This window comes from Oryx dammah, unplaced genomic scaffold (assembly GCF_014754425.2).
Source record: "Oryx dammah isolate SB20612 unplaced genomic scaffold, SCBI_Odam_1.1 HiC_scaffold_22, whole genome shotgun sequence".
In the NCBI taxonomy this organism is placed as follows: domain Eukaryota; kingdom Metazoa; phylum Chordata; class Mammalia; order Artiodactyla; family Bovidae; genus Oryx; species Oryx dammah.
In genome coordinates, this window is record NW_024070206.1 from 12,105,911 (window position 1) to 12,120,233 (window position 14,323).

Sequence of the window (14,323 nt, forward strand, 5' to 3'; positions counted from 1 at the left end):
AAGGGAAAAAAATCACTATAAAATTTTAAATGTAGCTTACATATAGAGGAAATCATCTAGTTAATACTAAACAGAATGAGGTGGACTTCCCAATCCAGTCGCCAGCAGTACCAAACCACTGGAGGCCTGGCTGCAAGGAGAACATGCCGCCGCCTTTTGATAGAAAGCAGAAAAGAAACAGGCAGAGCAGCCTGTTCCATGTTACCAATAGGTGTCACTTCTTCTTGGAGGGGAGCGCAGGGGTGGGGGGTGGGGGATGCAGAGAGGCCAAGGGCTCTCAGTAAATCGTTTGAATGGGAAAGAGACATTCCCTCACTAAAATCAATCATTTGTTCTAAGACTGTCATAATTATTATTGTGCAATAAACACAGTATTGAATTTTTCATCTTTCTTCCCCACTCACCCTGATTTTAATGGTAACTTTACGTGACTTCGAAAATCACATTTTAATTGTAATGCCCTGTATAAATCCAAATGCTTACTTTGATAATTTTATATACTTTGATATTTCTAACATGTTAGACGCTGCAGTTTAGCCCAGGAGTACAGGAAGCAACTTCAGATGCAGATATGCTCCCAGCAGCAGGCCCGGGAAGCAGAAAAGGAAGAGGAGCGCAGAGAGTTTGAAGCGGGGATAGCAGCAGAAAAGAACTTCCAGGACAAGATCCAGGAGATCCTGTCCACGCACCCAGTGGTGCCCCGAAACATCCATCCCATGCGAAGGGCATGTCCTACTAAGCTTCCGCCATAGTTGCATAAGCACCAACCTATTTTTTCTCAGTCTTTTGCTATTTTAAAATACAGTATGTCTTTTTTAACTCATGGATAAATTGTTCTTTTATTCTCTGAGTTTCCATAATTATATGCCAGGAAATTTTCTTCTTTCAAATTAAACTGCTCCTTTCGTAGACTGACAAATCTGAATGACCCACTTTCTGCTATGATGAATGATCCACACAGTTAATAGTCCTGACTTACCTCCATGCCTCCCTTTCTTGTTCATTTATTAGTGGCTTCACTTTCTTTCATCCATCTGCCCATATGCCCATTTCCTCTTGCTTCCATTCTCTTCTCTCCTGTAGACATAGTTCTCTCCCTCTGTGTTTATGCCCTTGTGTAGTCCCCTTCCACCCTGAATCTTGGGCACTATATGAAAAATATGTGCATTTACTGGTTAAAAAAAAACCAAGGTAGAAGTCAACATGGTCATATTCCTAACGCTCAGCATTATCATTATTTCCACTTCTCTGAGTTCCCTCCCAGGCTTTGTTATATGGATACTCATTTTTGTTTTGTAAATACATTGCCATGTTGCTTCACCTACCATATTTACAAATGGGTGCATAATAGTCTACTGGGTTAGTGTATTATGATTTATTAAACAATGGACTTTGAGTTTGTTTCAAATTTGTCTCTATAGCAAATTATTCTATAACAACATTCATTTAAATTATTTCCTTAGAATCAATCAATTCCCAGGTGTGGGGTTTCTGGGTCAAAGGGGATTAACATTTATATACTTTTACTTCCAAGTATCATATTTACAAAAGCAGTTTTTAGAGTTGTAGACTCTTTTAGGGAAATGTTTTCAGGGCCAATTGATATATTCCCTGACGGTTTAAAAATGTCTTTAAGCAAATTGTTTGCTGGAATTTCTGAGAGGTTTTTTTCTTTAACCTTTCTACCCATTCATCACTCTTACCTCAGCTCTGGGAGTCTACCTTTTCTGGATCCTTTCAAGCCCCCTTGAAAGTTAATCTCTAAAAAAAAAAAAAAAGAAAGTTAATCTCTAATCCAAAAGTAGTTAATCTCTAATCCAAAAGTAGGAGTCTTGGCCAGGAAAAAAAAAAAAAGGAAAAAAAGAGGACTATCCTTTAAGTTTTGTTGAAAATCATTATAAGGGTGTATTTCCAGACACACTACTCTGTCCCATTAATTTATTTGTCTATCCTCATACCAACACAACACTGTGATAATTATTGTAGCCTTAAATAAGGCTTGAAATTGGTAGTGTCGCATCTAAATTGTTCTTCCCCCCGTTCAGTTTTTGTCTATTGTAGATTCTTTAAATATCCATATAATTGTTAGGATCATTTTGTCAGTTTCTACAAAGATGCCTACTGAGATTTAGAAAGAGATGGCATTTACTCTATAGATCAGTTTGGGGAGAACTCCCATCTGAACAATAATGAGCTTTCCAACCCATGAAGAAGGTCAACCTCGTCGTTCGCTTAGGTCATCTTTAATTTTTTAAGCGATGTTTTATAGTTTTCAGTGTGCAGGCCTTGTGCTTCTCTTGTTAAACTTGTTCCTAAGTATTGCTAAGTAATGCTGTTGTGAACAGAATTGTTTTCTTAATTTCATTTTTGGATTATTCATTATTACCGTGTAGCAATATAATTGATTTTTGTATATTGAGCTAGTATCCTGTGACTTTTCTAAATTTATTCATTAATTCTAGTAGTTTGTTTTTTGTGTTTTGTTTGTTTTAGATTCTATAGGATTTCTACATTCAGGATCATGGCATTTGAAAATAAAGATTGTTTATTTTCTTCCAGTCTGGATACCTGCTGTTTCTTTTTCTTGCCTTACTGCACCAGTTAGTGCAATATCAAGTATGATATTGAATAGAAGTGGAGAGAATAGACATTCTTGACTTGTTCCCAGTTTTAATGGAAAACAGTCAACTCATTTCTTCACCATTAAGTATTATGTTATCTGTAGGTTTTTCTTAGATTCTCTTTACCAGAATGAAGTTATTCCCTTCTCTTCCTATTTTATTGAGAGTTTATATATAAAGAGGTATTGGATTTTAGCAAATGCCTTTTTCTGTGCCTGTTAAGTTGAACACGTGATTTTTGTTCTTTGTCCTATTAATATGGCATATTACATTAATTTATTTTCAGATATTAACTAATCTTGCATATCTGCGATAAATGCTACTTGTCATTTGTTTTTTTTAATGAGTTGCTGCATTTCATTTGCTTTTATTTTTTTTTTCTTGCCACTATGGTTTGTTGTGTGTCTTTGATCTAGGTCTATTGTGATGTCTTGTCTGGGTCTGGTATCAAGATATTATTGGCCATGTAAAATGAGTTGGAGAGTATTCCCTCTTATTTTCTGAATGAGTTTGTGAAGAATTGCCACTATTTCTTCCTCAAATGTTGGATGGAATTCACCAAGGATGCCACCTAGGCTTTCTCTGCAGGGTTTTTTTTTTAATTTTTATTGCTAATCACTAGTTTTACTCACTTAGGTCAATCAGATGTTCTTTTCTTCGTGAGTCAGTTATGGTAATTTGTATTTTTCTACAAATTTGTCCACTTCATCTGTCTAATTTAAACACATATAAAAAGTGAAAGTGAAAGTCACTCCATCATATCCAACTCTTTGCAACCCCATGGACTGTACAGTCCATGAAATTCTCCAGGCCAGAATACTGGAGTGAGTAGCCTTTTCCTTCTCCAAAGGATCTTCCAACCCAGGGATCAAACCCAGGTCTCCCACATTGCAGGCAGATTCTCCACCATCTGAGTCACCAGGGAAGCCCTTAAATACATATAATAGTTAAACACATGTAAACCCACGTGCTGCTGCTGCTGCTGCTAAGTTGCTAAGTAGTGTCCGACTCTGTGCGACCCCATAGACGGCAGCCCATCAGGCTCCCTGGTCCCTGGGATTCTCCAGGCAAGAACACTGGAGTGGGTTGCCATTTCCTTCTCCAATGCATGAAAGTGAAGAGTGAAAGTGAAGTCGCTCAGTCGTGTTTGACTCTTAGTGACCCCATGGACTGCAGCCTGCCAGGCTCCTCCATCCATAGGATTTTCCAGGCAAGAGTACTGGAGTGGAGTGCTTCATAAAATTGCCTTATAATTATTTTAACTTCTAAGGGGTCTATAATAATGTACTGCCTTTCATTTTTCTTGGAATTTGGGGGTATTTTGCCATTCTGTGATCAGAAAATAACTAGAAAGCATGGCCTCTCTATCCAATATCTTCTCCTGCCCCCAACCCAGACTGACTCTCTACCAAAGAGCATGTTACTTGGAGGATTAAAGCAGTTTTTAAAAACAAAAAGTAAAAGCCACTTACTGCTAAATTATGCTGTTTATCTTTTTCTTATTTTTATGAAAAAGAAACTAACCTTTCATCATATGGATGCAAACTTTTTTTTGTTTCCCCTAGTTTTTCTGCCCTAGGGATGGCAGTAAAGAAAGATGTAAAGAATCTGAATTCCTGACACTTTAGTATCTTGTAGGGCTGATTTCACCTCTTTGGTCTCCTTTAAACAATTTTTTTCAGAGTTACCATATAGTTTTTTCCTGATCAGTACGAGTATCACTTGATTATCCCGAGAGTATTTTCATTCAGATTTCTTTGGGTTTATAAATTAGTTCAAGGATGTTGTCAACTTTACAATATTTATTTTTCCTATCCATAGATCATAGCGTAGCAATATTCAGACTGTTCATTGCCTGCCAGTTCTCCGTTTCCTCTTCTCTCTCAAATTAACAGGACCTCAGTTTTTGTGAATGTGTAAGTTTGGCTGGGCATGCTGCTGTGCAAATAAATACTATTTTTTACACTCCATTGCAGACAGTATTTGCCCAGGTGCCTAATTCTATCCAAAGAAACGTAAGTAAAAGTATTACATGGGTCTTCAAGAAGAAGGAAGGGTAGGGAAATTTTGGAATGTCTGAGTAAGGAGCACTGCGAAGTCACTTCCCAAAAGACAGTGAGAAAATGGGAAACATCATCAAAACCCACAATTTAAAGATGCTGGGAACTGACCAAAGACATGCAATAAACTGAGAAGCATTTACTCAAGAAAATGTACTAAACGTTGGTAAGAATGGTGGGAGTACATGGCATTTTGTCCTGGAGCTGCTTTGAGATCCCCCTCAGCCGCATGGAGCAGTGGTTCTATCAGGGAAGGGCAGGTTGAAAGGACCGACCTGCAGCCTTGCTGCCAGAGGGGACTGACTTGAGTGGAAGCAAAATTTGGAAAAATCCATGCTTGGGGCATTGTCAAAACAATAGCAATCTTGGTAGCAATAAATCAGGGAAGGCTGACATCGTGGCTAGCCTGAGACTGTGGTACTGTTTGAGGCAAGCAGCAGACAGACCAGCCAGAAATTTCAGGAAGATTCGGGGAACATGACAGCCATTATAAGCTTTGACAAACTCCCACATATTCTTGGTGATATGGGAGCTGCACAGACATAAAATTTACACCCATGCTTATGAGAGACCTAGCAGGCCTCAGGAGTCTACGGATCCTTGGCAAATGCGAGGCCTCAAACATACTAAAAGCTAAAGGTGTGGCAGGTTTGCTAATGACAAAGTTTGAATTGTGTTCCCCACCTCTCACATTGATCCATCAATAAAAGGTGAAAGCCTTACTAGCTTACTCACTCACTGACCATAAACCTATGGTGACCCAGGGAAACTCCGGGGAAACCATGCTTAAAAATAAAAGAGTTTAAAAAATGATCAGAGATACCAGTGTTATTGTGCCAGATGGTATAAGGGGTCAAATGAAGTCAAGTATGTGCAAATGACTTGATTTACTATCAAATGTTATACATATAGGGGCATTATTATCTAGTCCATCTATCCAGCGCCGTATCCCTAATCTGCGGCCTAATCTCTCTGTGGGCTTCCCAGGCGGCTCAGTGGTAGAGAATCTGCTGCTGATGCAGGAGACCTGGGTTCAGTCCTTGGGCTGGGAAGATCCCTCGGAGCAGGAAATGGCAACCTACTCCAGTATTCTTGCCTGGAAAATCCCATGGGCAGAGGAGCCTGGCAGGCTACAGTCCATGGGATCACAAAAGAGTCGGACATGACTTAGCAACTTACTGTTCTCGGTTTGAACTCTTCCGGTGATAGGGAAATCCTTTCTATAAGACTGAAATGTATCCCCTCGAGAAAATCTTTGCAAAACATACATTCAAAATGGACACATATCCAGAATATACAAACAACTGCTACAACTGATAACAAGATAACCTAGTTAAAAAAAAATGGACAAAAGACTTATGCAGACACTTTGCAAAGGAGGATAGGAAAATGGCCGATGAACAGATGAAGAGATGTTCATCTCTCACTTATCCTGCATTGCCAGTGTATCCATTTGCCACCATTTGTCTCCACTCCAGAACTTTCATCATCAGCTTGTTCACAGCTCCTTTCTCTAGTTTTGCATTGATATGGTATGTTCAGAATTAGACAAAGGCCATCCAGAAGGGGTCTGTAGCACAGAATACAACAGGACGATCACATCCTTCAACCTATGCATTATACTTCATTTAATGCAGCCCACAGTTGAATGCTCACACTCTAGTCATAACTGAAACAATGTAGACACAATTTTCTTGTCCTTGGCAGGCCCTGTCGGCCTGTTGTAAACAAGACAGTGAGAAGCCATGTTTGATATTTAAAGGACAAAGTATTTCCCTAACTTTACTACCTTCTATTTGCAAACCAGTGTGATAACCACTGATGACTAACTAGTTATTGATGAAAGCCTGACAAAACCACTATCTGGCAACACTTTGTTAACAGTTCATTTGATTTACCTTATACATTTGACAGCAGCCACGAAATTAAAAGATGCTCCTTGGCAGAAAAGCTATGATAAACCCAGACAGCATATTACAAAGCAGAGACATTACTTTGCTGACAAAGATCTGTACAGTTAAAGCTATGGTTTTTTCAGTAGTCATGTATGGATGTGAGAGGGGGACCAGCTGAGCATCGAAGAACTGATGCTTTTGAACTGTGATGTTGGAGAAGACTCTTGAGAGTCCCTTGGACTACAGGGAGATCAAACTAGTCAATCCTAAAGGAAATCAACCCTGAATATTCCCTGGATGGACTGATACTGAAGCTGTAGCTCCAATACTTTGGCCACCTGATGCAAAGAGCCGATTCATTGGAAAAGACCCTGATGCTGGGAGAGATGGAAGGCAAAAGGAGAAGGCAGGAGCAGAGGATGAGATGGTTGGATGGCATCACCAGCTCAACCGACATGAGTCTGAGCAAACTTTGGGAGATAGTGAAGGATAAGAAGGCCTGGTGTGCTGCAGTTCATGGGGTCACAAAGTTGGACGTGATTTAGTGACTGACCAACAGCAACAACATACATTTTATAAACAGCACTTCATTTCCTGAGTCATTCTGACTATTCCCTTTTCCAGGCTGACCTCTACCTTTTACTTCTAATTAAAAAGATTAAATAACCACAACTAAATTTTGTATGAGGCTCACTGAGTACTAGCTACTACCCTACTGCTATTTACCTGTGTTTACTCACTTAATCCTCATGACATCTCTTTGAGGGAAGTACTATTATCTGCATGCCCATTTTGCAGCTGAGGAAATTCTGGCATGGCAGGTTAAGAACTTGCCAAGGCCATATGGTTAGCGTGGTGTAATAAACAGTTGGTCTTTGTCCCCAGCTTCCAGTACAGAGCCCCTAAAATCCTTGGGATTTCCTGAGTGATTCCTTTGGTTCTTCACAAAAAGCCTCTTGATCACACTTGAATTTATGTTAGGATGCAGATCCCAGAAGCCTCAGGTTGGGGCTGGTCACCTGAAAGATAAGCAATTAGAGAGGACTGGAACTTTTAGACCCACCTTGAGAGGGGAGAGACTCCAGAAAAAGAAGAGGCTAGAAGCTGAGCTGAATAACAGGTGTTAGATGTTCAGAGAGCTCTGACTGGGGAACACACGGATGAGATGGGAGGGGGGCACACTCAGAGTATGGAAATTCCACCTCCCCTGGACCTTGCCCTGTGATTCTCCTCTGTTTGGGTCTTCCTGAGTTGTATCCTTATGATAAGCCAGTAAATGTAAGTAAGGAGGGTTCCTGAGTTCTGTGAGTGCATGTGTATCCAGTTGCTCAGTCCTGTCTGCCTCTTTGTGACCCCAAGGACTGTAGCCCGCCAGGCTCCTCCGTCCATGGGACATTCCAGGCAAGAATACTGGAGTGGGTTGCCGTTTCCTCCTCTAGGGAATCTTCCCTGACCCAGAGATTGAACCTGCATCTCCTGTGGCTCCTGCTTTGCAGGCGGATTCTTTACCACTGAGCCACCTGGGAAGCCCGAGTTCTGTGAGTAGTTCTAGCAAATTACTGAGCCTGAGGAAGAGGTCACAGGACTCTTAATTTATAGCCAGTGGGTCAGAAGTACAGGTGACACAAGACGAGGCTGGCCCCTGAAGTGGGGTGCAGCCTTGTGGGGCTGAGCCTTTAATCTGCTAACTCTGATAGTGTCAGAACTGAATTGAATGCTTGAACGTTGGTTTCTGGAGAATCACGGTTGGTTTTCAGTGTTGGAAAAAACCCAGTTAGTCAGGGGTGGTGCTGGCGTTTGAACCCAGTCTGATTACAGACTGCATGCCTTTAGGCTCACTGCTTCATCTCTCCTCACAATAGGCAGGACAGGCAAACATCAGTGAATTATGGACTTTTAGAGCTTAAAAACCCACCACAAATATTTTAATTAGTTTTCTTTACTCTGCAAATGAAGGATCCGAAGTCAGAGAAATCTCCTCTCTTGGTTCAGCACTTTTCCCATCGTATAACATCATGATTTCTTACCAAAATCCAGTTTGCTATCAAAGCAGTCTGAATCACCAATATGCCCGCTCAGGCTTACTGTTCAGGCAGTACGTATAACAGGAGGTTATTTCCAGCCCTTTTCCATCACTTCGTGGTCTCTATCCGAACCTTCATGTTCACTAACATAGCATTCTGGTGCAAATCCATCAGGTACGTTTACGCATACACATTCCATAAATTACACAAGAGCATGAATAGTTTTCCTTCTCTAAAGCAGCCTTATGATATTTTGATTACATAAACTGGGCAAACAGCTTCTCAGAACGTAGATGAGAGCTGCATCTAATAAACAGAAGAATTTGCTATATGGAGAAGCCCCCATGGCAACTGAAAGGGTATTTTATCACACCTAGTGCTGCTGCTGCTGCTAAGTCACTTCAGTTGTGTCTGACTCTGTGTGACCCCCACACCTAGTGCAGGTCACCGCAAAAAGACACACTTCTGTTTTTCGTCCCTTGTGAAGCTGTTGGCTGGATGAGGGCTCCAAGAGCCAAAACTGCCTTCAGATGTCCATGCTTTCCATAAAGTTCTAAGATGTGTCTTATGGATAGAGGCTGAGGGTAATCAGCTTATTGCTTCTAAGCATTGCGATGTGGCACCTTTTATTTGAAATGACTGAAGACACGGTTCTGGGAAAACTGATCTGCTCTGCTCTGCTGCGTCGCTTCAGTCGTGTCCGACTCTGTGCGACCCCATAGACGGCAGCCCACCAGGCTCCCCCGTCCCTGGGATTCTCCAGGCAAGAACACTGGACTGGGTTGCCATTTCCTTCTCCAATGCATGAAAGTGAAAAGTGAAAGGGAAGTTGCTCAGTCGTGTCTGACTCTTTGCGACCCCATGGACTGCCGCCCACCAGGCTCCTCTGTCCATGGGACTTTCCAGGCAAGAGTACTGGAGTGGGGTGCCATTGCCTTCTCTGGGGAAAACTGAAAAAGCAAGACAATTTCATGCTAGGTCTTTGCTCCAGGTGCCATTAATCAGCTGGGTGACCTTGGCAGGACTTTCTGGGAAACAATTCTTTCGTCTAGAAGCTGAGGTGTCTCGAGAGGGACCCGAGAGGGTGTCTAGTCCAAATCCTTCACTTTATAGATGGGAGAAAGTGTCTGGGGTTTGGTGGCCTCACAAGCCTGTTAGGAGGGCTCAGCTACAGTTAGGTTCTTTGGTGGGTGGCCTGGGAAGCAGAATTGTGGCGTGGGCCAAGCAGTGGGAGGAGCCAGTAAAAGACTGTGTTACGGGGTGGCTATCGTGGTAGGCAGCTGGGTCTTAGCCCACTTGGGGACCTTCTGAAGACATGTGTAGACCTCACAGGCATATGCTGCTCAGGGAGAGGCCCGGGCATTTACCACTCCCACCCCTTTTGGTTGAGGGGTGCCCCTAGGGGCACTGACTCCCCCAGTTATAGATGGGAGGCTAAAGAGGCCATGAGAAAACCCTGGGATGATAAAGCAGAGGGATGCAGGGCCTTCCCCTGAGGTGGTCCCTGGGGCGCTGGACAGAACCATGGCTGGAATCTGGGGCACAGAGGCAAACAAGGCCAGGGAAATGATAACTGATGATTTGACCTGCAGCACACAGCTAAAACTGGGCTTCCCTGGTGGCTCAGCTGGTAAAGAATCTGCCTGCAATGCAGGAGACCTGGGTTTGATCCCTGGGTTGGGAAGATCCCCTGGAGAAGGGAAAGGCTACCCATGCCAGTATTCTTGCCTGGAATTCCATTGGGGTCACAAAGAGTTAGACATGACTGAGTGACTTTCACTCACGCAGCTAAAACAACGCTTTCCTGTTTTTTTTTTCACACATTTCCTAGGTGTGTATGCTTTCTCTCCAGTTACACGCTGTTGCTTAAAGCAGGTACAAGTGTTAGGTAGCTCTGATGATCCCAAGCTCTCAGCAAAAGGTTTGCCAAGAGCAAGTGCTCAGAAAATGTTTCCTCGTTTGTTCTGGAGGAAAAGAGGAAGGCTAAGTGGCCAGAATGAAAGGGTGACCATAGGAGGGCTAAGCAAGGCTTAATTGGGATAAGGCCAGAGGGACAGCCCTGAGATGCCCAGCAGCCAGTGATGCTGACGGGCAGGAGGCAGAGAACTGTGGCCGCGCCAGACCTGAACCTGGCGGGCGCTGGGCTAAGAGAGGAGCCGTCAGAAGCAGCAAGACCCAGGCGTTGATATGGAGCAGGCAAAGAAAGTGTGTTTGCTCTCTCTCTCCCTCTGGGGCAGCTTAAATGCACAGATGCCATCTGACCACACACCCAAGGCTGGTGACCTTGGCTCCTGTCTGCTTTTGCTGTGTACTAGATATTTCAGGGGAGCAACTCTCCAGAGCGAGGAGCAAGCAGGTTAGCCAGGGTGATGTGGAGAGGGAGGGGGTGTTGTTGGTTAGTCGCTCAGTCATGTCTGACTCTTTTGTGGCCCCATGGACTGCAGCCCACCAGACTCCTCTGTCCATGGAACTTTCCAGGCAAGAATACTGGAGCGGGGTGCCATTCCTGTCTCCAGAGGATCTTCCCGACCCAGGGACTGAACTTGGGTCTCCTGTATCTCCTGCACCGGCATGCAGATTCTTCACCACTGCGCCACCAGGAAAGCCCATGGGAGGTGTTGAGGGAAAAGCATTTTGCGCCTCGGTGTCCCCTAGACACTGAGTAAAGGGCCCCCCTCTGGTGGCAAGTCTCTCTCTGTGTCCCTGCAGGGCTTCAGTGGATTTGCAGCTGATAAAGGACCACGAGGCACACACAGCTTCAGCTGGGCAATGCTTGGACAGGGTTGCCAGGGAGGTTACTACTCGTAGCATAAGTAGGACTCACAGAAGCTTGCAGACATGAAGAGCCAGCGTCTGGAAGGGCAGGAGTACGAGGGAGCTCCCAGCCAGGAGAACGGACCGAGCAGGGGCTTACAGATCTAGGTGACGCTGCTCAGTAGCATGGTGGGGAGTCCGGGTGCATGAACTCCCAGGAGGCCCTAGCATTCAGGGCCAGGTTACTGTGAGGCCATATCCTCGCTACAGGTAATAGCTGTTGGTAATATTTCATGGGGTTTGTAAAGCAGGATATCTCTACACGGCTAAACATTGTGTGTCTGGGCTATTTTTAATATTTTGGGGGCTGTGCCCACAGCATGTGGGATCTTAGTTCTCTGACCAGGGATCAAATCCACGCCCCCTGCACTGGAGGCAAGGAGTCTTAACCCATGGGAAGCCCTTGGGCTATTTTTAAAAAAAAGAACTGGGTACATAAAACTTTATTTGGCATTGGTAGGCTTTTGAACTAACAGGTCTCCGCCTGCAGTGAAGAAATAAATTAACCTACAGGCCAATATGCAGCAGCCTCTTTTATGTTTTATGTAACATTCTCTGAGCACCAGGAATCCAGTCATGCAGAACTGAGAGCTACTGTTCCCCCAAATAGACACTCTCCTCACTCCACAAACACAGGCATTTCTCCCCACTGCTATGCCTGGACTCAGAGAGTTGATTCAGGATGTCACGCCCTCCCTGCCACACGCCCCATGGAATTCCAGCCTTTCCTTCACCGCAAGCTCAACTCAAGACGACGCCCTGCCTCCCTGCTCACTCTCAGCTCTCCGGTTCTCTTTTCCATCACAGAGCACGGTTTAGCTGTGATAGGCCCGTGTCCACTACTAGCTGAAGCTGTTTGAAGGAAAGAGCCAGCTCTAGACTGAGTTTTGTCTCCCTGAAATTCATGTTGAAGACTTCACTCCCGATGTGAGTTATATGGAGACAGGGCCTTTAGGGAGGGAATTAGGTTTAATGAGGTCAGATGGGTGGGGCCCTAACTGTATAGCGTTGGTGTCCTTATAAGTAGAGGAAGAGACACAGGGTTTGCCTTCTTTTTGCACAAAGACGTAGCCATCGGAGGGTACAGTAAGACAGTGGCCATCTTCAAGCCAGGAAAGGAGTCTTCATCAGAAACCAACCTGTCGGCACCTTGATCTTAGACTTCCAGCTTCCAGATCTGTGAGGAGATGAATGTGTGTCGTTTAAGCCACCCAGCCTGTGGCATTTTGTTATGGTAACCTGAGAAAACTTACCTTATCCCCTGAAAAATCTCTCTTGGCACCTGGAACAATGTCTGGCACGTGGAAGCTGTGCTATTGTTCAGTTGCCAGTCGTGTCCAGCTCTTTGCGACCCCATGTTTCATGAGGTTCTCACAGCAAGTATACTGACATGGTTTGCTGTTCTCTCCTCCAGTGGATCATGTTTTGTCAGAACTCTCACTAAGACCTGTCCATCTTGGGTGGCCCTACACGGCCTGGCTCACAGCTTCATTGAGTTATGCAAGCCCCTTTGCCATGACAAGGCAGTGATCTGTGAAGGAGCACATGGAAACCCCTTCACAAATGTTTGTTGAGCTGAAATGTAATTCCCAAATGAATGAGGCATGCATGGTGCTGGCGGTGCCCTGGGTCTGGAATCTCTGACAAAGGCCAGCAGCCAACCCTACTTCTTGCACACTGTCAAAGACAGACCAGCCTGCCAACCTCATCTACAATTTAAAAGCCCACAAAGATCAGAAACTAGAAAGTCTGATGCTAAGCCTCATTTAGTAGCAAAATCTGACCTTGAACAAAGGTGAAAATATTTAAGGATATCGCAATGGGTTTTTCTATACAACTGTGAATGACTGATTACTGAGCACTATCCTAACTCTGGCTAAATGCATGATAAAATCTATGGCTTAGGTATCTACTACATTTCTAAAGTGCAAAAACTTCAAATTTCAAAACATATCTGGCCCTAAGAGTTTCATATTAAGGACTGTGGACCTGTGCTCTCTAAAGGGGTTAATACCAAGCACACTGCTGTCAACTTGAGGAGAACCATAGGAAGCACTGCTTATCTGGTGTGCAAGTAAATTGCAATGGCTATTTGAACAGAATGAGAAATAACTTAAACCTAAACTGGAGGAACACGTGACTGGAATTAAAACGTTGGTTGATGTGTATGTTACAGATGTCCGTGTTGTTTTTGAGCAGTTTATTCCATTGGCCTATAAAATGTGCTGAGCACAGTTTTAAAAGATGTAATGAAAAAGCACAATATTACCTAGGAAAATAGCAGCTGTGCAGTTTAAATTCCAATTGGCTTTTTATAAATTGTGCTTAAAAACTGGAGGAATCAATAAAAATGCAATTATAAAAACACTCATAATTATTTATTGTGACTATCAGTGTTGCTACTACAAATAATATGAATAAAACTGATTTGCTGAATTTACAAAGTCAAGCATGTTTTTTAGCAGAAAACCTTTACATCTTTCGTATCTAGACACTACAGATCTTACAATATAAGACTGACCCAGTTTCTTCCCTTGAGGAATTTATAGTCTGGTTGAAGGTCAAGACCTAGAGACAAGAAATAATTGTGAACATTAAAGCAACATATAATCCAGTGCTGTGTTAAGTATAATCAAGTATGTGGAACAGATTTACTGCTAAGCCTTATTAAATGCTCCAGAATCCCAATGTAGCTTGGGCTGAAGCGAGGCCCCTGGCTGGGAGAGCCTTGGAGAGAGTGTATTGAAGCTGCGTTTGAACAGCACTGCGCTGCCTCTGCTTACGTTTTACGTTTACGAATGGAGGAGACTGGAGGACCTTTCTGAGTCGGAGGAGGGTGGTACCGGTCAAGTCGTGCTTTGGAGCCACACCATTGCTGCTCTGGAGTTTTAGCAAAGGGAAAGGGCAAC

The 14,323-nt window shown here is 43.6% G+C and overlaps 1 protein-coding gene across 9 annotated transcripts in view; it reads left to right on the forward strand.

Moving 5' to 3' along the window:
- Positions 1–2,819, forward strand: part of MBD1 (methyl-CpG binding domain protein 1) — a 61,613-nt gene extending 58,794 nt beyond the window's left edge. For all 9 annotated transcript variants that reach the window (XM_040264483.1, XM_040264484.1, XM_040264477.1 and 6 more), the window contains 2 exons: positions 524–756; positions 2,494–2,819. In XM_040264483.1, the coding sequence (XP_040120417.1) occupies positions 524–752 (229 nt within the window). In that variant the 3' untranslated portion in view covers positions 753–756; positions 2,494–2,819. The remainder of the gene's footprint in view (positions 1–523; positions 757–2,493) is intronic.
- The last annotated feature ends 11,504 nt before the right edge of the window (positions 2,820–14,323 follow it).